This window comes from Mustela nigripes, chromosome 12 (assembly GCF_022355385.1).
Source record: "Mustela nigripes isolate SB6536 chromosome 12, MUSNIG.SB6536, whole genome shotgun sequence".
Classification (NCBI taxonomy): Eukaryota; Metazoa; Chordata; class Mammalia; order Carnivora; family Mustelidae; genus Mustela; species Mustela nigripes.
In genome coordinates this window covers 131,053,253-131,079,776 of record NC_081568.1, presented here as the reverse complement: position 1 = coordinate 131,079,776, position 26,524 = coordinate 131,053,253, and the positions used below count along the sequence as shown (strand labels likewise).

The window sequence follows — 26,524 nt, the reverse complement described above, 5'->3', positions numbered from 1 at the left end:
TGGTTAGAGTCTAGCGGAGTGCCATTAGCCTTAAGCACCTCCGTCAGCAATCCTCCCATCTTAGTAAACTTTGATCCCATTATTTCTTGTCCTATGCCTAGGAACCCTTTTACTTCTCGTCCTATACTTAGGAACTTTCTCACTTCTCGTCCTATACTTAGGAACTTTCTTATCTGAAATTTTGTTCACACTTACCGGATCGTTGCGTTCACTGAGAACTCCTCGGTGTAGGTTTCGGGTTTCCTGGGTTTCGGCACCACTTGTCGCTCTCGCCAGCAAGAACGACCAGGAGACCTCAGCGAAGCAAGCTTTATTTCTGCGTAGCTGTCGGGATCTTTCTTCTCCCCCGCCCATGCATGTCTATATATACCAAGGTTGCACAATCAATCACTCGCAGCCACATAGATACAAAATCCTAAGTTCCGCCTACTGGCTTGCATCCAGCCGCCATCTTAATGGCGTGTTTACTTTCGGGCATGGAAAATGTCGTGCGGCGCCCAGGGCCCCCCCGCGGGCCCAGCTGGAGCAGCTCCGCACCGTCGCCACCAGGCAGTGGCCGAGGCAACGAGCGGGCACGGTGGAGCCCAGAAGCATCACCGCGCATGCGCTACAAGCCGCTTGGGCACCGACAAGTTTGGAAGTTTTCTTCCATTTCTATTTTTTGGAACAGTTTCAGGAGAATACGTATTAATTCGTCTTTACATATTTGGTAGAATTCCCCTGGGAAGCCGTTTGGCCCTGGGCTCTTGTTTGTGGGAGATTTTAGATTACTGCTTCAATCTCCTTACTGGTTATGGTTCTGTTCATGTTTTCTATTTCTTCATGGTTCAGTTTTGGTAGTTGATATGTCTCTAGGAATGCATCCATTTCTTTCAGATGGTCAAATTTGCTGGCATATAGATGCTCATAATCTGTTTTTATAATTGTTTGTATTTCTTTGGTGTTGGTTGTGGTCTCTCCTCTTTCCTTCATGATTTTATTAATTTGGGTACTTTCCCTTTTCTTTTTGATAAGTCTGCCCAGGGGTTTATCAATCTTATTAATTCTTTCAAAGCATCAGCTCCTATTTTTGTTTATCCGTTCTACTGTTCTTCTGGTTTCTATTTCACTGATTTCTGCTCTGATCATTATGGTTTCTTGTCTCCCCCTGGTTTTAGGCTTTATTTGCTTTATTTGCTCTTCTTTCTCCAGGTCCTTTTGGTGTAGGGTTAGGTTGTATACTTGAGACCTTTCTTGTTTCTTGAGAAAGGCTTGTATTACTATATACTTTGCTCTCAGGACTGCCTTTGTTGTGTCCCAAAGATTTTGAACAATTGTGTTTTCATTTTTATTTGTTTCCATGAATATTTTAAAATCTTCTTTAGTTTACTAATTGACCCATTTATTCTTTAGTAGAATTCTCTTTAGCCTCCATGTATTTGAGTTCTTTCCAATTTTTATCTTGTGGTTGAGCTCTAGTTTCAAAGCATTGTGGTCTGAAAATATGTAGGGAATGATCTCAATCTTTTGGTACCTGCTGAGATCTGATTTGTGACCCAGGATGTGATGTATTCTGGAGAATGTTCCATGTGCACTAGAGAAGAATGTGCATTCTGTTGCTTTGGGATGGAATGTTCTGAATATATCTGCAATGTTCATCTAGTCCAATGTGTCATTCAAAGCCTTTATTTCCTTGGTGATCTTTTGCTTAGATCATCTGTCCATTTCAGTTAGGTGGATGTCAAAGTCCCCTTTTATTATTGTTTTATTGTCAAAGTGTTTCTTTGATTTTTGTTATTAATTGGTTTGTATATTTGGCTGCTTCCATGTTAGGGACATAGATATTTAAAATTTTTAGATCTGGAGAATGTTCCATGTGCACTGTTGGACAGACACTTTGAGTATGATGTAGTGCCCTTCTTCATCTCTTATTAACATCTTTGGCTTAAAGTCTAATTGATCTGATATAAGGATTGCCATCTCAGCTTTCTTTTGATGGTCATTAGCATGGTAAATTGCTTTCCGCCCCCTCACTTTAAATCTGGAGGTATCTTTGGGTCCAAAATGAGTTTCTTGCAGACAGCATATTCATAGGTCTTGTTTTGTTTTTTTTTTTTTTAAATCCATTCTGATACCCTGTGTCTTTTGATTAGGGCATTTAGCCCATTTACATTCAGGGGAACTATTGAAAGATATGAATTTAGTGCTATTGTATGGCCTGTAAGGTGACTATTATTGTTTATTTTCTCTGTTTCTTTCTGGTCTATTACTTTTAGGCTCTGTCTTTGCTTAGAGGATACCTTTTAATATTGCCTGTAGGGCTGGTTTGATGTTTGCAAATTCTTTCAGAAGAAACCTTGTCCTGGAAGGTTTTTATTTCTCCTTCTATTTTCAATGAAATCCTAGCTAGATATAGTATTCTTGGCTGCACATTTTTTTTACTTAGTGCTCTGAATATGCCATGGCAGTCCTTTATGGCCTGCCAGGTCTTTGTGGATAGGTGTGTTGCCAATCTAATATTTCTACCATTATAGGTTACAGATCTCTTGTCGCAAGCTGCTTTCAGGCTTTTCTCTTTGTCTCTGAGAATTTTAAGTTTTACCATTAATGATGGGGCATTGACCTGTTTTTATTGATTTTGAGAGGGGTTCTCTATGCCTCCTTGTTTTAGTGTTTGTTTCCTTCCCCAAGTTAGGGAGGCTTTCTGCTATAATTTGGCCCAATATATCTTCTGCCTCTCTGTTTCTTTCTTCATTTTCTGGGATAAAAATTATTCTAATATTACTTCATATTATGGTATCATTTATCTCTCAAATTCCCCCCTCGTGATCCAGTAGTTTATTTCTCTTTTGCTCAGCTTCTTTATTCTACATATTTGGTCTTCTATATTACTAATTCTCTCTTCTGCCTCATGTATCCTAGCAGTAAAATCTTCCACTTCTTATTGCAACTCATTAATAGCTTTTTTTATTTCAACTTGGTTTTAGTAATTTATTTTATTTCTTTATTTCTTTATTATTCTTTATTATAAAATAATAAAAATATATAAAATATAAAATACAAAAATATATAAAATAAATATTATTATTTATTATTATTTATTTATTTCTTTTATTTATCCAGAAAGGGATTCTCTAGTATATTCTATACTTTTTTCAAGCCCAGATGGAATTTTTATTCTGAATTCTAGTTCTGATATCTTACTACTGTCCATATTAAGTAGGTCCCCAGCAGTTGGTAGCACCTGTTTTTTGGTTTTTTTGTTTGTTTGTTTTTTATCGGTGAGTTTTTCTGCCTTGTCATTTTGTTCAGAGAAGAACAGATGAATGAGAGAACAAATCGTAAAGGGTAAACACAACCCCAGAAAAATATACACTTCCTGAAAGTGATCAGTTTTCTGTTAGTAGAATTGGTGCTGTTCTTCTCTTTGATCTCCTGTTGAGTCTGTAGGTATTCAGGATGGTTTGATAAGTATCTAGCTGAATTCCTGGGACCAGATGAAATTTACATCTCCTAGTCCTCCACCATTCACAAAATATTTGTAAAACTACTCCCAAAAATACTAGGCAGGAGGACCCAAATAAAAGGTAAAGTCATTCAGAAAACTGAAACCATGCAAGACAGAAGTAAAGCTAAAAATCTGTAATTATCTTCTTAGAAGTAAATGAAAATTTTCTCCTCCATGAACAAGGGAGCTATAAAAACGAATAGTGCAAGAGTGAAAGGATCCTTAGAAATTAAAAACATAATAGTGGAAGCTAAAAATTCAGCAGAAGGTTTCAGTGATAAAGCTGAAAAGCTCTCTCAGAAAGTAAAATAAAGACAGAGGAGGAAAATAGGAGCATGAAGATAAGAAATGAGAGGCACAGTTCCAGAGGTCTAACATTAGAATAAAGAGAATTCCAGGGGGGAAAAAGGGAACAGAGAATAAAGAGAATTCTGGGGCAGGGGGAAGGGAACAGAGAAGACCAAGGAAGTTATTTATTAATGAAAGGTTTTTTTTTTTTTTTAATTTGAAGAACTAAAGACAAATTTATACATTTAAGGTATCCAAACAGTGCTAAATATAAATTTTTAAAAAGCCTATTGTAAGGCACTTTGCATTAACCATTGTATGTAATAAATGATTACAACGTGTAGCAACTAAAAACACACATTTATCGTTTCACAGTTTCAGTGAGTCAGGAATCAGACATAACTTATCTGGGTTCATTGTTTGAAAGTTTCTTACAAGGCTGCAATCAAAGTGTTGGCCAAGACTAGGGTCTTATCTGAAAGCAAACCTGGGAAGACTCCACTTTCAAGATCATTCATAAATTATTGGCAGGATTCAATTCTTGTGAGTTGTTAGACTGAGAATCTAAACAACATGCTGTCTGTTAGCCATAGACCATCTTTGTTACTTGTATGTCTCTTCAATATGACAACTTGACTTGCCAATTCATAAATACCATGAAGGCAAAAGATGGAGTTTGCTAACAAGACAGAGTCACACCTAATCACAGAAGTGATAGTCCATTTCTTTTGTTATATTGTTTTGGCTACAAGCAAGTCATTGGGCTAGCCCATACATACTCCAGGCGAATTACCTAGGGAGTGAATAGAGAAGGTGTAGAGGGGGGATTACTGGGTGATTTTGGAAATCTGCCTACCACACACTTCCTTATGAAAATATAAAAACTAAGAAAAAAGAAGCTTAAAATGTTCTGTGACAGAAACCATTGGCAATAACAAAATACTTTATGTGTTTTTTGTTTTCCTGGGAAGACTTGTAGTTAGTGATTTTTCAGTCAGTGGTAATTTTGCCTCCCAGGAGACCCTGGCAACATTAATAGACATTTTTCATTGCCATAAGTGGAGGGTGTTAATGCCATTCATGTGGAGACCAGAGATGTTGCTGCATATCCTACAATGCATAGGACACCCATATGACAAAGCAATATCTAATCTAAATGCCAATAGGTCAAGATTTAGAAACCCTAGATTAGAATCATGCATATTTTGCCAAGTACTATGAGCTGGAATGACATGACATTTCTGTGTCAAAGCAATTAAGACCTAGTATCTTTCCTCCCAGTCTTTCTTCCCTTGTCAAAGGAAACTTTAAAGACACATGTAGAGACAGTGGCACTACAATGTGGAAAGAGTTTGGATTCCTGGGTCAACAGATGGAGGAGAACTCCTAATGAACTGTATCAGACTTTATATGAACAAGAAATAAGCTTTGTTTTCCTCATTGAGATTTTAATGCTCATCTACAGAGAAAATTAGCAATAAATATTTAATATAGCTCCAGAGACACTAAACAGGCTACTACAAATGACTGGGAATCAGGATGGTATCAGATGCCACAAAATCAGAATCAGAAGCAAAACAACAGTGGGGCAATCTACTCTAGAATCATAAATCCTTTGGTATTTAATTATATTTGCTTCATAATATTTGGGAAATAGGTAACAAGATTTCACATAAGAATGTAGCTGAATCTATTCTGTTCTTCACTTTGGGTAAAGTTCAGATAATAAATGATACCTGAATATTTCCTGCTTCAGCCTATTAAATGTGAGGGTAAAATAAAGATATTTTCAAATGATTTACTTTTTATTCTCCATGTCTCTGGAAGCTTCCTGAGAATGCCCCCCAAAGGAGGGAATAAATCAAGAAAAAGGAGCATAGCAGGTTTAGGAAAACAATGACCCCAACAGGGAACAGTGGCAAGGGGTATTCCCAGGATGACAGTGATACAGCAGATCTAGAGAGTAACAGCTTCCAAATAGTGTAAGAAGACACTTAAACTCAACATGTTCAAACCTGAAGTTATCCCTTGTTCTCCTTGCAATCTGTGTCTCTCAAGGGACTAACATGTACTCAGTGAAGTTCTAAGCATCCTATTTTCAATAACAATATACTAACACCTCCTCTTACCATCCTTCCAGATTTGTTTCAGAGGTATTCCTAGAGCCATACCTCTATCTGGGAGCAGATATGTATGTTTGTTTGTTTGTCTTTTCTGTTTTGTGAAACCATCTACATAAATTTCTATAAGCTGCCCTTAAAAACTCAACATTAAAAAAAAATAACATCTTTTTGCTATGTCTTTTGGCAACTTTCAGTCAATGACATCACAATCCTATTGTGACAACCACACAAATTAGTGTATAAAATGAGAAGGATGAAATGACCCCAGACTTTAATGGTTAAATTGATTTAGGCAAGTTTAGAGAAACTAAAGTAGAAGATGAATCTGCAGTGCTAGGGTGGCAGAAGACCATCCCTGGCACAGCACTGCAAAATTTTATATTTAAAAATACAAGAAGAATTATTCAGTGGAATATTCCATTGAAAATTTTGACTTAGTAGATTGAAAAGATATTAAAGATTAAGATATTAAAATTCAAAAAGTCTTGACTTTGAGTTCCATAGTTGCTCTTTAAGCTCTGATTAATGTGAAAATGACACCTGAAACTTTCCGGCAGGTACTATATATGGAAACCACTAGATCAATAGTCTGACTGGCAAAGAAAAGTGAGACTGAAACCTTAGAAGCTGATGTCTGTGACAGAGGCCCTGGAATGAGAATCTTTGGGAATGGCAGAAGTCCAGTGACCCTAGAGCCTCCCCTCACTGGCAAGTCTTCATACCCAACAGAAATGGGATCACTGCCATGACTGAAGATGTCAGAAGGGGGGAGAGCAGAACAATTTTTTGCCTTACAATAAGAGTATTTATAGAATAGTTTAAAATGCAGGTACTATAAAACAGTAGCAATTAAATAGGTTTCACATATTTTTAAATGGAAGATTAAGTAGCGGTAATAGTAATGGTTGAGAACAATTTTTTACTTTACTAGTCTGCTTTACGAGCCCATTTTGGATAAATTTCTTGTAATTATATGTGCTTTAAATCTTGAGGCTCTGTGATTTGGGCAAGCTAATTATGGTGAAGAAAGATAAAAACAATGTTCAAAGAATACTTATATATGATTTACTGCTTGAACCAATCACCCTTCCCAAATGGAAAACTGACATTATTTAAAGCCTTCCATTCATGCTCCCAGAAAAATAAGTTATTTTTAACTTCCTTTTCAAAAGATATATGAATGTTTAAATCTGAATAGGTTGAGTGTGAAAGTTATGGCTTTATGAATCTCTAAGGACTTAAAACCTTTATTTTCCTGAATGTTTTAGGGTTCCTAAGATTACTGAATTGAAATGGAATTGGGAAAAATGCTGCTATCCAACCAATGGATAGTTCTACTTAAGATCTAATTATGTATGTGATCAAAGTTGTTATTATCTTAAAATAGACTATTGTATCAATAAGATGTATTTTTAATAAGATGTTTTATAGAAGCCTCATAGTAACCACAAAGCAAAACTTAGAGTAAATACACAAATGGTTAAAAAAAAGTGAATCAAAGCATGTCAATATGGAAAAACATAAATTCACAAGGAAAGGCAGCAAAAGTGGAAGAAAGAAACAAAGGAACTATACAAAAGTAAGATGACATTAATTCATCCTTACCCATCAATAATTACTTTAAATGTAAATGTACTAAAATTTCCAATTAAAAACTACACAGTGACTGAATGAATTAAAAAAAAGACCTACTATATGCTACCTACAAGAGACTTGCTTCAATTCTAGAGACACACAGAGAGTCAAAATAAAGGGATGGAAGAGATGTACCATGCAAATGAAATTTTAAAAAAGGTAGCTATACTGCCATTGTCCAAAGTAGACTTCAAGTCAAAACTGTAACAAGAGATAAGGCTATACTTATGAAAAAGGGGTCAATTCATCAAGAGGACATAACAACTATAAATTTATATGCACCCAACATTGGAGCACCAAAATATATTAAGCAAATACTAACAGATCAGAAGGGAGAAACAGACAATACAATAATAGTAGGAGACTTTAATACTCTACTTTCAACAATGAATAGAACATCCAGACAGAAAAATAAAAAGGAACACTGGACTTAAATTATATTTTATACCAAATGGACCTGACATTAATACAATATTCCACCTAACAACAGCAGAGTACACATTCTTCTCAAGTTCACCTGGAGTATTCTCCAGGAGAGATCAGATGTTAGCCTACAAAACTTCTCTTTAGCAAATTTAAGTGGACTGGAATTATACCAAGTAGTTTCTCCAATCACAATGGAGATTGGAGAAACAAGTAACAGAAGAAAAACTGGGATTTTACAAATATGTGGAAGTTAACATACTCCTGAACAACCAAAGGAGCATAGAAGAAATCAAATGTGAAGTCAAAAAATACCTTTAAACAAATGAAAATGGAAACAAAACATAGCAAAATTTATGGTATACAGCAAAAGCACTTCTGAGGGAAGTTTATAGTGATAAACATATATCTTAAGACAAAAAGATCTCAAATGACCTACCCTAATATTTCGAGGAATTAACTAAAGAACAAAATAAGCCTAAAGTTAGCAGAAGTAAAGAAATATCAGATTAGAGTAGAAATAATAGAGACCATGAAACACTAGAAGAGATTAATGAAGCCAAGATCTGTTGTTTTGAAAAGATTTAAAAAAAAAATGACAAGTCTTCATCTCGACTTCTCCCCCAAAAGAGAAATAACTCAAATAAGATAAATAAATGGCATTATACAAGATACTACAGAAATACAAATGATCAGGCACCTGGGTTGCTCAGTCAGTTGAGCATCTGCCTTGGGCTCAGCTCATGATCCTGGAGTCCTGGGATTGAGCCCCACATCTGGTTCCCTGTTCAGCAGAAAACTGCTTCACCCTCTGCCCCTCATCTCACTTGTGTTCTTTCTCTCTCCCTCTCTCAAATAAATAAATAAAATCTTGAAAAAAAATACAAAGGATCATAAAAGACTACTATGAATAATGATATTGCAAAAAATTGGATAAACTAGAAGAAATGGATACATTCTTAAACTATAAAACTTGGCAAGAATGAATCATGAAGAAATAGAAAATATGAATAGACAATAAAAGTAAGATAATTGAATCAGTAATCAAAAACAAAACAAAAAAACCTCTCAACAAAGAAAATCTCAGAGCAAACATTTAAAGATGAATTAACATTAATCCTTCTCAAAGTTCTCCAAAAAACTAAAAAGAAGAGAAGACTCCTAAGCATTACCATAATACAAAAGCCAGGTAAGGATACTACAAGAAAAGAAAAGTACTGGTCACTTACCCTAATGAGTATAGATGCAAACCAAATTCAATAGCACATTAAAAGGGCCATACATCATGATCAAGTGTGATTTATCCCTGGAACACAGGGATGTTTCAACATACGTAAATCAATAAATGTGATAAAACACATTAATAGAATAAGATAAAAATCATATGATCTTCTCAATAGATGCAGAGAAGACATTTGACAAAATTCACTTTCATGATAAAAATACTCAACAATTGGGTTGAAGGAACATGCCACATCATGACAAAGCCCATAAATGACAAACCCACAGCTAACACTGTATTCAATGGCAAAAGCATACTACTGGAAGTCCTAGCCAGAGCAAATAAGCAAGAAAATGAATTAAACTGAGGGTTTTGGAGGGGGGAGAAGTGGGGAGCTAGGTGAGCCTGGTGGTGGGTATTAAGGAGGGTATGTATGTATTGCATGGAGCACTGGGTGTGGTGCATAAACAATGAATTTTGAAACACTGAAAAATAAAGTATTAAAGTCAGAAATAAAGTACTTAAACTGTCTTTGTTTTGCAGACAACTTGATTTTATATATAGGAAAACAAAAAAGGATCCATGAAAAGCCATTAGAACTAATAAATGAATTCAGTAAAGTTGCAGGATACAAAATCAACATACAAAATCAAATGTTTTTCTGCACACTGACAATGAACTAGGTAAAAAACCACCTTTTACAAAAGCATCAAAAGTAATAAAATACTTAGGAAGAGGTGAAAGTTCTATACACTGACAACTTTAAGACATTGATGAAAGAAACTGAAGATGACACAAGTAAATGGGAAGATAATCCATGCTTAATATTAGAATATTTTAACATTGTAAAAATGTCCATACTATCCAAAGCAATCTATTGATTCAACGTAATCACTCTCAAAATTTCAATGAAAGTTTTCACAGAAATAGAGAAAAAAACCCTAAAATTTGTATGAAATCACAAAACACCTCCATGAGGCAAAGCAATCCTGAGAGCAAAGTTGGAGGCATTACGCTTCCCAGTTTCAAGCTATACTACAAAGCTATAATTATCAAAATGGTATGGTACTGGCATAAAAACAGAAATATAGACCAATAAAGCAGACTCAAAAGCCCAGAAATAAACCCAGGCATATACAACTAACTAATATTTGACAAGACAGCCAAGAATACTCAGTGGAAAGAAGAGTGTCTTCAATAATTGGTGCTAGGAAAATTGGATATTCATATACAAAATAATGAAATCAGATGCCCCTTTTATACCACTCAGAAAAATTAAACAGAGATGGATTAAATAAAGACTTACACATAAGAACTGAAACTGTAAAAGTCCTAGAAGAAAACAAGAAAAAAGCACCTCGACATTGGTCTTGGTAACGATTTTTTTTTTTTTTTTTTTTTTTGCATCTGACATGAAAAACACAGGAAACAAAAACAAAAATAAGGAAGTGGGACTACATCACAGTAAAAAGCTTCTGCACAGATAAAGAGTCAAAATATGAAAAAGTGACCTACAGAATGGGAGGAAATATTTCTAAACCATCTATATGATAAGGAGTTAATATATAAAATGTATAAGGAATTTATATAACTCAGTAGCAAAAAATCAATCCAATTGTAAAATGGGCAAAAGACCCAAAAGACTTTTTTTCCAAAGACCTAAAAATGGCCAATAGGTACAAAAAAAAATGTGCTCAACATCACAAATCATCAGAGAAATGGATATCAAAACCACAAAGAAACCACACTTGTTAGAGTATCTGTTATCAAAAAGACAAAAGAGAAGTGTTGGTGAGAATGTGGAGAAAATGGAATCCTTGTGCACTTTTGATGGGAACTTAAAATGAATACAGCTGTTATGGAAAATAATATGGAGTTTCCTCAGAAATTAAAAATAGACCTTCAGTGTGATCCAGCAATTCCACTTTTGGGTAAATATCAAAAGGAAACAAAATCGTTACCTCAAAAAGATATCTGTACCCCCCATATTCACTGCATCTCTGTTTACAATAGCCAACACATGGACACAACCTAAGTGTCCACTGACAGATGAATAAAGAAATGTGGTATATACACATAACAGAATATTATCCAGCCATAAAAGAAGAAGAAAATTCTGCCATTTGTGACAGCAAGGGCTGAACTTGAGGGAATTATGTTAAGTTAAATATGAAATAAGCCCAACAGAGAAAGACAAATACAATATCATTTTACTTATATGTGGAATCTAAAAAAGCAGAACTCATAGAAATAGAGAGTGGATTTTTATTTGCTGGGGGTGGGAGTAAGGAAGAAATAAGATGTTGAGCAAAGGGTATAAATTTGTAATTATTAGATGACTAAGTTCTGAAGATGTAATATATAGCATGGTAACATTGTTAACATAGTTAGCAATGTTGTGCTATATATTTGAACTATGTTAAGAGTAGATCATAAATGTTCTTTCTCATCACATACAAAAACTGTTAGTTGTATGAAATGACTGAGGTGTAAACTAATTTTGTGATAGTGGTTTTCTAGATATATATCTGTATTTAATTATGTTGTATACCCTAAATTTACACAGTGTTATATGTCAATTATATATCAATAAACTTGAAATAAAAAGAAAAAACTGCAGTAGATCAGAGGAAGTCTTTGAGGAAATAAGTTTGTCAGAGAGAGTATTCTGGTAGCCAAATAATTAAAATTTAAACATTCCAAAGGGGGGGGGGGTATATAATTGGAACAAGTTTGGAGTTGATGAAAAGTGATATCCACAGTATTTTTGAGGATCATAAATCTATGATGAATCAAAGTCTATTAGAAAAAATGCCAGCCAATGAGTCTGGCACCCAATTTCTCTGCAAATAGATAAATGTGGGATAAAGGCACAAGTTGTTCAATTGCTAAACAAAGTTGTAATTCTGTGGGTTGTTTAAATAATATAGTATGTTTTCCTCATTGGGTAATTCCATAGGTTATTTCAGTATGCCTGAGATAAAAGCAATATTTTACCTACTGAGTTGATATTTCAATGCTGAATCATAGCTCAGAGTGTGAAATTCAGGAATAAAGAGGCCTTAGATTTGGTCATGCCACATGTTCCTGCGGAATACCTCTTATGTGATGGGATGTTCCCTCCATACCTGTATATCCTCAGAAGACCTTGGAAACCTGAAAAACCATAACTCTGTATAAAGAACTATGTTATCCCTTGTTTTTGTTTACTAAATATTGTTGTACCTTTCTCATCCTTGACATATTAAAGAAACAGAACATGTCCTAAATGTCTTTTCTTAAGTAGAGAATCATCCTATTGGGACAAACATGCATAATTCATGCAGGAAACTTTCTCTTACTCTCAGACTATATTAAATGATGTCACCTCCCACTTCTGTAGTCCATATAAGCCGACTTTACTATTTTACAGGAGTTTTTTTTTTTCAATGTACTGTAGCTATCTGTTTGCCTGTCTACATCCCATATGAACACTGAATTTCTAGAACACTGTATGCAAATTTTTTAAAAAAATGATTTTTCCCCAGCCCTTATAATAACATCCCTCTTGCAATAAATGTTAAATAAATGAGTGGATGAGTGAATAAATGAGTCACAAACCCTTCTCTTAGACTCAGAAGGATAGAATCTAGAATACATCTATGTACTTCTCGTATGAGTCCTTTGTTTTCTTCATCCCTGGCTTCGTTCTTGCTTTGTCACCTGTAATGGGTTGAACTGTATCCTCCAAAAGATATGTCCAAGTTCTAAGCCCCCATACTTGTCAGTGTGATTTTAGTTGGGTACCTAAGGTAAAGATCTCAAGATGAGATCACCTTGAGGAGGAGTTAAGGTGGCAGAGTAATAGGAGGACCCTCTGCTTGCCTCATCCTTCAAACACAGCTAGATCAATATAAAATCATTCTGAACACCCAGGAAGTCAACCTAAGGGCGGAGAGAACAAACTGCACAGCTTGAGGCAGAAAAGAGGCCACATTGTGGAAGGTAAGAGGTACAGAGAAGTGATTTGGAAGTGAAAAGAATCACGGGATTGTGCAGGGGAAGAAGCCCTGATTAAGGAGAGGGGAGAGGAAGAGGGAGAGGAAGAGAGTGAGTGAGCGAACAAGTGAGAACAAAGCACAGGGCACTGCATAGGAGAAACACTTCGCAAAACCACTGACTAGGACAAGGAATTTTTATAAAAAGTCACAAGTTTTATAAGAAGTGGAACTCAGTGTCTCAAGTTTTAGAAGTCCCTGCTATCACCTGGATGGTTCCTGGAAAGTGTAGTGGTACTCCTATAGAGAAGGAGAGCAGAGGCTCCAGAGCAAACACAGTGGGGACCTCCTGGGTTGTACTGAGAGAGAAAGTTACCCTTCTTGGAGTGCATTTTGGAGAGGTTGCACTGCCTCTCTGGGGACAAAAGAACAAGCAGGCACCATTTAGCTGCCCATTCATTAGCTTAGGAGCACAGGCAGCTGCTAAGGGTAGCTAACCTGGAAGTCAGTTTTTTGCTGTACCTTAACATAAACTCCAGTCCCCTGCACATTCATTAGACTGCCCTTCTAGGAGAAAGCAGCACAAGTGACAGCCCAGCAAGACCCTCTGCCAGAGGATCAGTACAGGTCCATGCCATGTGAGGTCGCTAAAATTTGAAGTTTTGAAACCCAGCCAACCCGCTTGGGTAAAACATAGGAGCTCTGGGCTTCCAGCTGAGTAGATAGATCAGATACAGGGTAAAGGCAGAGCTTTGGGACAAATGAGGGAAGATTGTTCACTCTTCTGTGAGGGCTTCCTAAATAGCAGCAGGCCCAAATTCCGTTGTGGACAAGAGAGCTATTTTCACTCCTGAAATTGCACAGGCAACTTCAGTGGGAGGAACAGTGCACAGTGCTCAGAGTAGAGGCTTGAACCACTTAACAGCAAGCCCCGCCTCCTGCACCCTGTAGGTACTTTTTCACTAGGGCAAGAGTGTCTAAAGTAAAAGCAACAGTGGACCCCTCCCCCAGAACACCAGCACCACCACCTCTGCCCCCAGCGGCACACAAACAAGTCTATTGACCATAGACAGCTGCAAAGCTCCAGCCCTAGGGGAAAATAGGATCTCTTCTCTTTTAACAAGCAGACACCTAATTAAGTCACCATACAGTGGAAAAGGTCCAAACACTCACCCCTGTAGAGAAGGAGAAACTGCAGAGGACTGGCCTGAGGGAAGGAGCAGCCAAAACACAAGAGCAGAGTGAACAGCATATACCAGAAACACTTCCTGAAGCCCCAGGCCTTACACAGCATATGACCTCTTGTTTTTATAGCCATTCTGTCAGGAACAGGAAACATAAGAGGCTTTCCTAACCCATAGAAGACAGAGACCCAGATAAAATGCCAAGATGGAGGAATTCATCCCAAAAGAAAAAAGAAGAGGTCATAACCAGGGATCTACTCAAAACAGATTTAAGTAATATGCCTGGATAGAATTTAAATCAGGAATCATAAGGATACTAGCTGGGCTTGAGAGAAGCCAAGAAGACACCAAGGAGTCTCTTACCACAGAGATAGAAGATCTTAAAACTAGTCAGGCTGAAATGAAAAAAAAAAAAAAATGCTATAACCAAGATGAAAAACTGACTAGATGTAATGATCACAAGGATGGAAGAGGCACAGGAATGAATAAGTGATATTTAAGATAAAATTATGGAAAATAGTGAAGCTGAAAAGAAGAGGGAAAGAAAAATATTGGAATATGACTGCAGACTTAGGGAACTCAGCGACTCCATAAGACATAAAAACATATCATAGAGGTACCAGAAGAAGAGATAGAAAAGGGGAAGTTTATTTGAGCAATTTATAGCTAAAAACCCTAATCTGGGGAAGAAAATGGACATTCAAATCCAGTGAACTCCCACCAAAATCAACAAAAGCAAGCCAACACCAAGATACATTGTCACAGTAAATTTTTCAAAATACAGAGATAAGGAAAGAATTCTGAAAGCAGCAAGGGAAAAGAAATCCCTATTCTACAGGGAAGACAAAGAAAGTTAGCAGCATATCTCCCCACATGGAAACTGGGCAGGCCAGAAGAGACTGGCAGGATATATTCCACCAGCTGAATGGGAAAAATATGCAGCCAAGAAGACTTTATCCAGCAAGGCTATCCTTCAGGATAGAAGGAGAGATAAAGAGGTTCCCAGACAAAAATTAAAGGAGTTTGTGGCTTCTAAACCAGCCCTTCAAGGAATAGTAAAGGGGACTCTTCGAAGAAAGACTAAAAGCAAGAAAGACTAGAAAGGAACAGAGAAAATATCCAGGAACAGTGACTTAACAGGTAATGCAATGGCACTAATTCATATCCATCAAAAATCACTTGGAACGTAAATGGACTAAATGCTCCAATCAAAAGATGTGGGGTATCAGAATGGATTGAAAAAACAAGACCCATCTATTTGCTGCCTACAAGAGACTCATTGTGACCAAAAGACACCTGCAAATTGAAAATGAGGGCGTGGAGAACTATTTGTCATGGTAATGAACATCAAAAGAAAGCTGGAGTAGCCATACTTATATCAGACAACTAGATTTTTAAATCAAATACTGTCACTAGAGATGAAGAAAGGCACTATATTACAACAAGGGCGGTCTATCCAACAAGAAGATGTAACAATTGTAGATACGTATGCCCCAACTCTGAAGTACCCAAATATAGAAATCATTGAATAACAAGCAAACATAAAGAAACTTATCAATAACAATACAATAACAGTAGGGATTTTAACACCCCATTTACAACAATGGACAGATCATCTATGCCGAAGATCAACAAGGAAACCATGGCTCTGAATGACACATTGGACCAGATGGACTTAACAAGTATATTCAGAACATTTCATTCGAAAGCAACAGAATACACATTTGAGTATACGTGGAACAGTCTCCAGAATAGATCACATACTGGGTCACAAATCAGGCCTCAACAAGTACAAAAAGATTGAGATGATACCAAGTATATATTCAGACCACACCACCATGAAACTTGAAGTTAACCACAAGAAAAATTTGGAAAGACCAAAAGTACATGGAGGTTAAAGACCATGCTACTAAAGAATGAATGGGTCAACCAGGAAATTAAAGAAGAAAGAAGAAAATACACAGAAACAACTGAAAATGATCGAGAACCTTTGGGATGCAACAAAAGCAGTCATAAGAGAGAGAAGTACATTGTAATACAAGATAACCTCAAGCAAGAAAATGGTCAAATACACAACCTAACCTTATACCTACAGATATTAGAGAAGGGAAAGCAAAGTCTAAAGCCAGCAGAAGGGAAATATTGAGGATTAAAGCAAAAATAAATGATATAGAAACAAACAAAAACAGCAGAAAAGATGAATAATCCTAGGAGCTGGTTCTTTGAAAGACTTAACAAAACTGATAACCCTTTAGCCAGATTTATCAAAAATAAAAGAGAAAGGACCCAAATAAATAAAATCACAAGTGAAAGAGAAAAGATCACAACCAACACCACAGAAATATAAGTAAGCGATTATGAGAGTATTATGAAGAATCATATAGCAACCAGTGGGGCAATCTAGAAGAAATGGATGAATTCCTAGAAATATATGAACTACCAAAACTAAAATAGGAAGAAATAGAAAATTTCAGTCCTATATCCAGCAAAGATAGCAAATCAGTAATCAAAAATCTCTTAACAAACAATGTCCAGGGCCAAGTGGCTTCCTAGGGGGATTCTACCAAACATTTAAGAAAAGTTCAGGGGCGCCTGGGTGGCTCAGTCAGTCAAGTGGCTTCCTTTGGCTCAGATCATGATCCCAGCATCCTGGGATTGAGCCCCGCATTGGGCTCCCTGCTCAGTGGAGAGCCTGCTTCTCCCTCTGCCTGCTGCTCTGCCTGCTGGTGCTTTCTCACTCTCTCTCTCTCTCTCTCTGTCAAATAAGTAAATAAAATCTTAAAAAAAAGAGTTCATTCCTATTTTTCTCAAACTGATCCAAAAAATAGAAATGATGGGATCAAAAAAAATAGAAAGGAGGGCACTTGTCATATTGAACACTGGGTATTGTATGTAAGTGATGAATCATTGAACTCTACTCCTGAAAAAAATAATGTACTGAATGTTAACTAATTAGAATTTAAATAAAAATTAAAGAAATATATAAAAATATAAGTGGAAGGAAAACTTCCAAACTCATTCTAAGAGGCCAGCACTACCTTGATTCCAAAACCAAAGACCCCACCAAAAAGGAGAATTCTAGGCCATTATCCTTGATGAACACGGATGTAAAAATTCTCAACAAAATAACAGCAAATTGAATCCTGCAGTACATTAAAAGAATTATTCACCACAGTCAAGTGGGACTTATTTCTGGGCTGCAAGTCTCGTTTAATATTTGCAAATAGATCAATGTGATACACTATATTAATAAAAGAAAGGATAAGGACACATAATCCTCTCAATCGATGAATAAAAAGCATTTGATCAAGTACAGAATACATTCTAGGTCAAAGTTCTCAACAAAGTAGGGAATGTCATAAAGGCCACATATCATCCTCAAGGGGTAAAACAGAATTTTCCTTCTATGGTCAGGAACAAGATAGGGACATCCATCTATTCTCACCACAATTATTTACCACAGTTTTAGAAGTCCTAGCCTAAGCAATCAGAAAAGGAACAGAAGTCATCCAAAATGGTAAGGAAGAAGTCAAACTTTGACTGTTTCAGATGACATGATACTGTATGTAAAAAACCTGACAGACTCCACTAAAAATTACTAGACTGATACATGAATTCGGCAAAGTTGTAGGATAAAAAAATCAATGTACAGAAACCTGTTGCATTTCTTTTCACCAATAATGAAGCAGCAAAAAGAGAAATCAAAGGATTGATCCCATTTACAACTGCAACAAAAACCATAGGCTACCCAGGAATAAACCTAACCAAAGAGGTAAAAGATTTGTACTCTGAAAACCATAGAACACTTATGAAAGAATTTGAGGATGGTACAAAGAAATGGAAAAACATCCCATGCTAATGGCTTGGAAGAACAAATATTAAAATAGCTATACTACCCAAAGCGATCTACAGATGCAATGTAATCCATACCAAAATACCACCAGCATTTTTCAGAACTACAAAAAATAATCCTAAAATTTCTATGGAATCACAAAAGACTCTGAATAGCCAAAGCTACCTTGAAAAAGAAAAGCAAAGCTGGAGGAATCATGATTCTGGACTTTAAGCAATATTATAAAGCTGTGGTCATCAAGATAGTATGGAACTAGTATAAAAACAGACACATAGATCAATGGAAGAGAAAGTCCAACAGAAAGTCCAGAAATGAACCCACAACTATATGTTCAATTAATCTTTAACAAAGTTAAGAATATACAACGGAAAAAAAAAAGACAGTCTTTTTAACAAATGCTGTTGGGAAAACTGGACAGCCACATGCAGAAGAATGAAACTGTACCACTTTCTTATGCCATACACAAAAATAAATTCAGTGGGTGAAAGACCTTAATTTAAGACAAGAAACTATCAAAGTCCTAGCGGGGATAATAGGCAGCAACCTCTGTGACATTGGCCATACCAACTTCTTGCTAAGACATATCTCTAAAGGCAAGGGAAACAAAAGCAAAAATGAATTATTGGAACTTCAAGATAAAAAGCTTCTGCACAGCAAAGGAAATAACAAAACTAAAAGGCAACCTGCGGAATGGGAGAAGATATTTGCAAATAACATATTTGATAAAGGGTTAGTATCCAGAATCTATAAAGAACTTATCAAATTCAACACCCAAAACCAAATAATCCAGTCAATAAATGGGCAGAAAACATGAAGAGACATTTCTTTTTTTTTTATTATTTTATTTGACAGACAGATCTCAAGGAGGCAGAGAGGCAGACAGAGAGGGGGGGGGGAAGCAGGCTCCTGCTGAGCAGAGGGCCCAATGTGGGGCTCGATCCCAGGACCCTGGAATCATGACCTGAGCCAAAGGCAGAGGATTTAACCCACTGAGCCACCCAGGTGCCCCTGAACAGACATTTCTTGAAAGAAGACATACAAATGGCCAACAGACATGAAAAAGTGCTCAACATCCCTAGCCATCAGGAAAATACAAATCAAAACCACAGTGTGTTACTACACCTGTACGAACAGCTAAAATTAACAACATAGGAAACAACACATCTTGGGGAGGATTTGGAGAAATGGGAACCCTCTTATACTGTTGCTGGAACTGTAAACTGGTGCAGGCACTCTGGAAAATAGTATGAAGGTTCTTCAAAAAGTTAAAAATAAAACTACCCTACAACCTAGCAATTTTACTACTAGGTATTTACACAAGGAATACAAAAATACCAATTTGAAGGGGCACATGCACCCCAATGTTTATAGCAGCATTGTCAACAATAGCCAAATTATATAAAGAGCCCAATGTCCATCAACTAATGAATGTATAAAGAAGATGTGTTTTGTCTCTCTCTGTGTGTATGCATATATATATAAAATGGAATATTACTCAGCCATCAAAAACAATGAACTCTTACTATTTGGAAGGACATGTATGGAGCTGGAATGTATTATGCTAAGTGAAATAAGACAATCAGAGAAAGACAAGTATCATATGATTTCACTCATATGTGGAATTTAAGAAACAAAACAGAAGAATGTAGGGGGAAAAAAGAGAGGGAAGCAAATCATAAGAGACTGTTTTAGGGTTGATGGAGGGGAGGTGCGGTTGGGCTAAATGGATGATGGGTATTAAGGAGGGCACTTCTTATGATAAGCAATGGGTGTTGTATGTTAGTGATGTATCACTAAATTCTATTCCTGAAACCATGTTAACTAACTAGAATTTAAATAAAAACTTAAGAATAAAAAGATCACCTTGAAATCACGTGTGAAAGAAAAATTATCTCAGAAATTAAAGAAGATTTTATTCAAGTCTTGGAATAGAGCAGAGAGATTGAATTCAACTCCCATGAAACAAAAGACAGGAGGATTTTCAATTGCTAAGGTGAGGTAGTGGAAAAGTACCAGAGGATGTTAGAGGAGAGGGTAGTCAAGGCAGTGAGGTCATCTATGCTTGCTCTCTGTCACTTTCTAACTTAGGCGCCCACTCTACAACAAAGACTAGAAGATAGGGGCACTAGCTATCTTGATTGATTGCATTTTAAAGAGATGGCCAGGGGCCTAGGGTCAGGAAGAAGCCTATCTAAGGTCTGGTCAAGCTTAGGGGAAAGTTGAGGCTCTCTTTCTCATGTGGGCCTTAAATCCAATGACTGTGTCTCCTTATGTTCTTAGAAGAGAAAGAGAGAAAAGACATACAGAGACACCGAAGGAGAAGGCCATGTGAAGACAGAGAAATATGAGTGTGTTGTATCCATAATCCAAGGAATACTAAGGATTTCTGACAGCCATCAGAGGCTAAGGGAGGCATGGAATATATTTTCCCCAGAGCCTCCAGAGGAAACAACCCTGCCAATACCTTGATTGAGGTCTTTTGGATTCAAGGACTGTGAAAGAATGGATTTTTTTAAGCCTATTAGTTGTGGTAATTTGTTATGGCAAACCTAGGATTGTTATATAACAGCTTTCTGACAGGTTTCTTTCCAGTTCCCACTGAACTTCAAACATCAAAATTGTACATCTCATTAATGACTTAATTGTTTTGTACTCTATTCCTTTTTTAAATTTTCTCTCATTTTTCCTCCTTATTAAGTACCAGCCAAAAGCCATGACTTCCTCCTTTACATTCTTTTAATAATGCTGATGATAAGAATGATACCCCTGAAACTTATTTAGTATTTGTTCCACCAAACAAGCTTTATGCATTTTCCTTTCTAAATCTCATCAAAACAAGGCAAGTACTAGTATTTTTTATATTAAAAATGGAGACACTGAGGAACAGAGGGATTAAATAGTACTAAGTGGCAGAATGAAAATTTGCTTTGAGATCGGACTACAGATTTTACTATGATTTTACTATATTTTTCAGTTTATATCATTGAATGTTTGTTTCAGGCTGCCTTCTAATAACTATGCATTTTTCTTTTTTGTACATTCAACAGAGATAACAAAAATCAGATGCATAAGCATATCCATTTAATCTTCCCTTTTAAAGGTTTTTAAATATTATTTATATTGTGATGCATTTCTTTCAACTTTTATTAATTCAGGAAAAAAATGAGGCAAATTGTGTGAATACTTTTAACCTATAAGTAATTTAAAAGTTCTGTCTTATTTATCTTTTTTTCTTTAGGATTTTTTTTTTTTTTTTTGAGATAGAGTGAGAGTAAGAGAGAGAGAGAGAGAGAGAGAGAGAATGCACAGGCAGGAGGAGGAGAAGAGGGAGAAGAAGACTTCACACTGAGCAGGGAACCTGATGCAGGGCTTGATCCCAGGACCTGATCATGACCTGAGCTGAAGGCAGCCGCTTAACCAACTGAGCCACCTAGGCACCTCTTATGTATTTTTTTTTTTTTTGTAGCATTTAGCACAATTCTTTGAATGTTAGAAGTACCCAAAATTTTATTAAATGAATATAGTTAACCCAAGTATCAGCTCCCAGTTGTCCCCCAGTTTCCCAGCATTCTAGGATTGTATTTTCCTTCAATATTTTAATATAATGGCACAGGTCCCTATTGTATATGCGGTGGAAAGCCCATTGCTCTTCTGCCCCTCAGTGCTTCTGAATCTCAGGAGTTGGGAGAGGGGTCCATATATGTTCCCTGCTACCTACCACTTCTTTTCCTTTTGAACTCCTGCTATTAGCTTCATTCTGTGACTTGTCTCCTGAGACTGCCATCCTCTTTTCCTGTTCCACTGACAAGAAAGTGCTATCTGGTAGACTCCTGCTGATTGTCTGGAGTGTAAAGGGGATGAAATCATTTCAGACTTATTCATCCAATAATTCAGCAAACATACAAACATTGAGTGTTTTGTAGCACTGTGGTGGGCACGGGGAATACCAAAGATAACCAAACAAATGGAAATTCCCACATTCATGTAGCTCATACTCAAGTAAGAAAAACAAAACTCCCACAGATGCACATATGAATATAAAATTACAACTGAGGTAAGTGTGATGAAGGAAAGGCCCATGGTAGATTGATAACTACGGCAATGGCTTGAACAGAGAGCAGAAGGATAAGTGCGCATTAGCCAGACCTGTGGCAGAGAGAGTTGGGGGATATGGGCACTGAAGTAAGGATGACAGCACATGCAAACAAACAATAGCAGGGTGAAGCAAGGTACACTGCAGCAACTATAAAAAAGCCCATTGCTAGGGATGCACACCTGGGCCAAGAAGACAGAGGAGTGAGTCTGGAGAAAACAAGCAAAGTCACTTTACCAAGGGCACAGTCTTCTTCAGACTTCTTTAACAACAAATGGGATCTTAATTCTAAAGTTAATTGAGAGTTAGTGAACAGTTCAAAGCAGGAGATTGACATATACCATTTGTATTTTGAAAAACAACAACAAAACCTCTGGCTACTATATATAGACAAGGACTAAAAGGGTGAGGCATAATGGATGTTAGGGGTTCCTAAAAGGAAGTATCGGTCCAGGTGAAAGATGATGGCTTAGAGTAGGGAAATGATGGTAGAGATGAAGATAAATGGTAAGATTTGAGAAGTACAATGCAAGAGAACCTAGTGATATGTGGGAAGCATAGGATGTCAAAAATATAAAGTTTGCTAAAAATGGGATAGGCAGCAAATTGCAAAAAAAAAAAAAAAATACGTGTCCAACGCTGCAGTCTTAAAAAGTAATCAGACTTTTGAATATGGGAAATTTTCATGAGCTATATCTCTTCTTAGCCTCTTGCCTAAGAGTTTTTCTTTATACCTACTTACTTCCCTTTAAAACCACATTTTATACCATCATTTTGTTGCTTTACATATTTCTAGACTCACAATCATTTCTTCATAATAACTTTAACATAATACACCTATTAAGTGGACAGTTTAGCAGTAAATCTCCACTACTTTAGGGCCTAGATTTGCACTGCCAACACTTCTGTTGAACTGTTGCTAAACTGTCTGCCACAGTTTCACCCTTAGCACTGAAAAGACCTTGGGGATGTACTGAAATCAAACTTTTTTTTTTTTTTAAAGTATATCTTAGACCAAATTCTTAGACTAAGACTTTCACCAGAACTTCCACAGTCACAAAGTTGTGTGTGACTGTGGTTACTTTCATCTCCCTATTGAGTCAAATTATTTCAGGCTTCTTTTAACCCTTCATATCCTAACATCTCCTGTTATTGAACAGATGTAGTATTTATACCTCCTAGAAGAAAATTAATTTTTTTATTATTTTCTAGTTCTCATACTATATATATTTGTATTCCCTACCCTTCAAAAATATCAGTCAAGGTATCCCAAAATGGCTTACAGAAACTAAAATCTATATATAATTTTTTTACAAAGAACAGAATAAGTGAAGTACTTAATGTTAACAGGTAGAATCAAAGTGCTTAGTATGAAATGACTACCAAATCCATACATTTCTTGGAGAAGGAGTATCTATACCTAATATTGGATTTCTTCTTGTGCTCTTTTGAAGGGAACATCCTTTTGTCTCAGAACTTCCCCTGTTTTCTTACCCGGATTTCTTCACCAGGGCTGATGAAGAGTTGGCAAGAATCATTGACCATCATGTAAGACTGAATTCCTTAAATTAGCAACAAAAGCTTTGTTCTTTAAAGGCACTTTGAATTAGAAAGTATAGTTCTGAGACTGAGACATTAACACGTGGAACTTAAAAATAAGGCCATGATTGGGCTTTGCCAAACTTAATTATATCTTACTGTGCTATCTATATACTGTACTGCCTTTATTGGGTTACAGCAAATTTGGCTTTCTGTCATTTGTGAAATACTAGCTCCATCCTGTTTCCTGAATTAGTACTGATTTCTTGGGACAAAGATCTGATTATTTAACACTGATGTCTTTTAAACAGTGTAGTTTTTGTAACAGAACAAAAATCTTTTGACTCAATTTTTGATGACCATTCTTTACCCTTGAAATATAAGATGGGCTTTAATCACTTTATTCTCAATATGACTTAAACAAGCAGTGATCATAGAATATTATCCACTTATGACACTTCAATTCACTGGGCTATATTTAGATGATGACTTCTTAGGAAATCATTTTATAACTGTTTCTTTTTAGGAGTAGAGTTGGAATAGGAGAAAAAGTATTTTCTGTTTTTCTTATAATATAGTATGGACTAAATAACATATAGAATGTGTTTAAGTTCTTAAGAATTAGACTTCTGTTGATTTTTCACAATGTAAAGATCAAGGTCATGAAGTACACTGAAATCTCTCATATAAGGTAGTTTAGTTGTTTTTGTTTATAGATACTGTCATTATTATACCAACCACCACTTTATGCTACAACGTAAGATCAATAGTTTTGTCAAACAGAGTAGTATTCAGTTTTATGACAAAAATTATGTCACAGATGGCTACATAGTTATCAAGGTAACTTTGTATTTAAAAATTTAACTGGGAATAAGAAAAGTGAATATGATTTTATTAAACTTTTTGTTTAATATTAACTCTGAGTATGTTTAAAAAAAAAAAAACTTACTGTCTTTGGAAGGCTTCCTAATTGACTAATTAGTCCTGCTTACTAGTATCTATATACCCCAAATAATAGTTATAATCCAGCACTAGTATATAGTAATTTGTAAGTTAACTGATAGGTCATTAAGCATTGTCTGGTTGTCTGTGAGTATGGATGGGCTGAGGATAACAAAATAAATAAGCAAGGGTATGAAGTATCTTTTGCAATTTCATGCTAAGGGTCATTCTGTCCTGAACTATTTTACCCAGCTTGAAAACAGATTACCACCTCTTTCTCCACTTCCTTCATTAAAGATAGTAGAAAGGAAGTAGGGTCCTCATGATGATGATGTTTGGTTGGTTTGCAGTCCTTATTTCCAACTACTGAATCCTACAACTTTTGCCCCCACATAATGCTGTTACTGTCAATAACTGACATGTTTCATGGAGATGAATCCCTTAGAAGTCTTTGTATTTGTCTGTTGCAGAATCAGCATTTGTCTGCCCATCAATTTCATTTTCTATCCCATATATAATCACAATTTTGCCTTTCACCTTAATTTGTTTTTTCTTTTTGTTTTGCTTTGGCTTGATTTTTCATTTTATGATTCCATGCTATCATGTAAATACCAATATTGATTAAGAAGTGAAATTCCTTTGTAATATAAAAATGTAAACCCTATTGTCTCTTCTTTTTAATGGTTTATTATTATTAAAAACTTTAAGAGCGAATATGGTTTCTTTTGTTTTGTGGAGGGGAGTGGGACTTACATAATTTCTAATAGAGGGCTTGCATATTTTTCCAGTTATTTTGGGGTTTAAATTCTTCAAGAATATCTATGAGAAAAACTGAGAAGATAATTGGATATGGAATCTGCATTTTGAAAAGATAAATTGATATATTTATTCATTTTTTCATGAAAAATCATATGTAAATGACACTTTCCCTCTCTGACAGTGGCAGAAAGAGCTGAAGATTCGACAGAAAGAAGATGCAATATGTGAGGCCCAAGAACGTAAAGACAAAGAGTTAAAGGAAAAAAATCATTTCAGAGAAATTATGAAGAGAAGAGAAGAGAAACTACACAAGCAAACCAAACCCTATGAGCTTCCTCCTAGGACTGAAGTAATTTCATTAGAAATAAGATAACCCCAAAATTGAAGTCCATATGCCAGAAATTGCATGAAAGAGAGCAAGATAGCTAGATGTTAGGAAAAACTCCTTCTAATTAACTAGAAGCCATTTCTTCAGAGTTGTTATCCTGGTGCAGACTCTTTAATAGTTTTATCTTCGTCCTAAATTAGCAGCTCTTAATCACATTTGAGTGAAGTGATTTTACTAGTTAAACATTTTCAAGAGTATGTCTAGAGCTCTTCCTAATTGACTTTTTTCTTTTGATCATACAGCATCTTTAATGATTCTCGGAGTATTGATTTTCAGTGGACCATTAGATGGAAATGGATTGTAAATTATTAATGAGTCACATTTAAGAATTATTCCTTGAAAATAGAATGAGCACCAACTGATACTCCTATGTTAACTATTATTACAAATAAAAGAAGTAAGGCACCTGGTTGGATTTGTATTTCATAGTCAATGCCGCATCCAACTCTAGGTCAGAAACTTGAATTCAGTGAAGTACAGTAGATAAATAAATCTAGGCAGGCCATTCATCTCAGGATGATTTGGTCTTTGGTGGATACCAAAGAAGACCCCTGAGTGACGGTGGTTTTACCTTGCCAGATGAGTTTATAAGGGTGAATCTTGATGGTCCT

At 36.0% G+C, this 26,524-nt stretch overlaps 1 protein-coding gene across 1 annotated transcript in view; it reads left to right on the top strand.

Annotated features, from left to right (window-relative positions):
• The window catches only part of TMEM232 (transmembrane protein 232), a 262,209-nt gene extending 236,117 nt beyond the window's left edge, over window positions 1-26,092 (top strand). The window contains exons 13-14 of the mRNA XM_059416391.1: window positions 23,740-23,833; window positions 25,707-26,092. Coding sequence (XP_059272374.1) covers window positions 23,740-23,833; window positions 25,707-25,898 — 286 coding nt within the window. The 3' untranslated portion in view covers window positions 25,899-26,092. The remainder of the gene's footprint in view (window positions 1-23,739; window positions 23,834-25,706) is intronic.
• The last annotated feature ends 432 nt before the right edge of the window (window positions 26,093-26,524 follow it).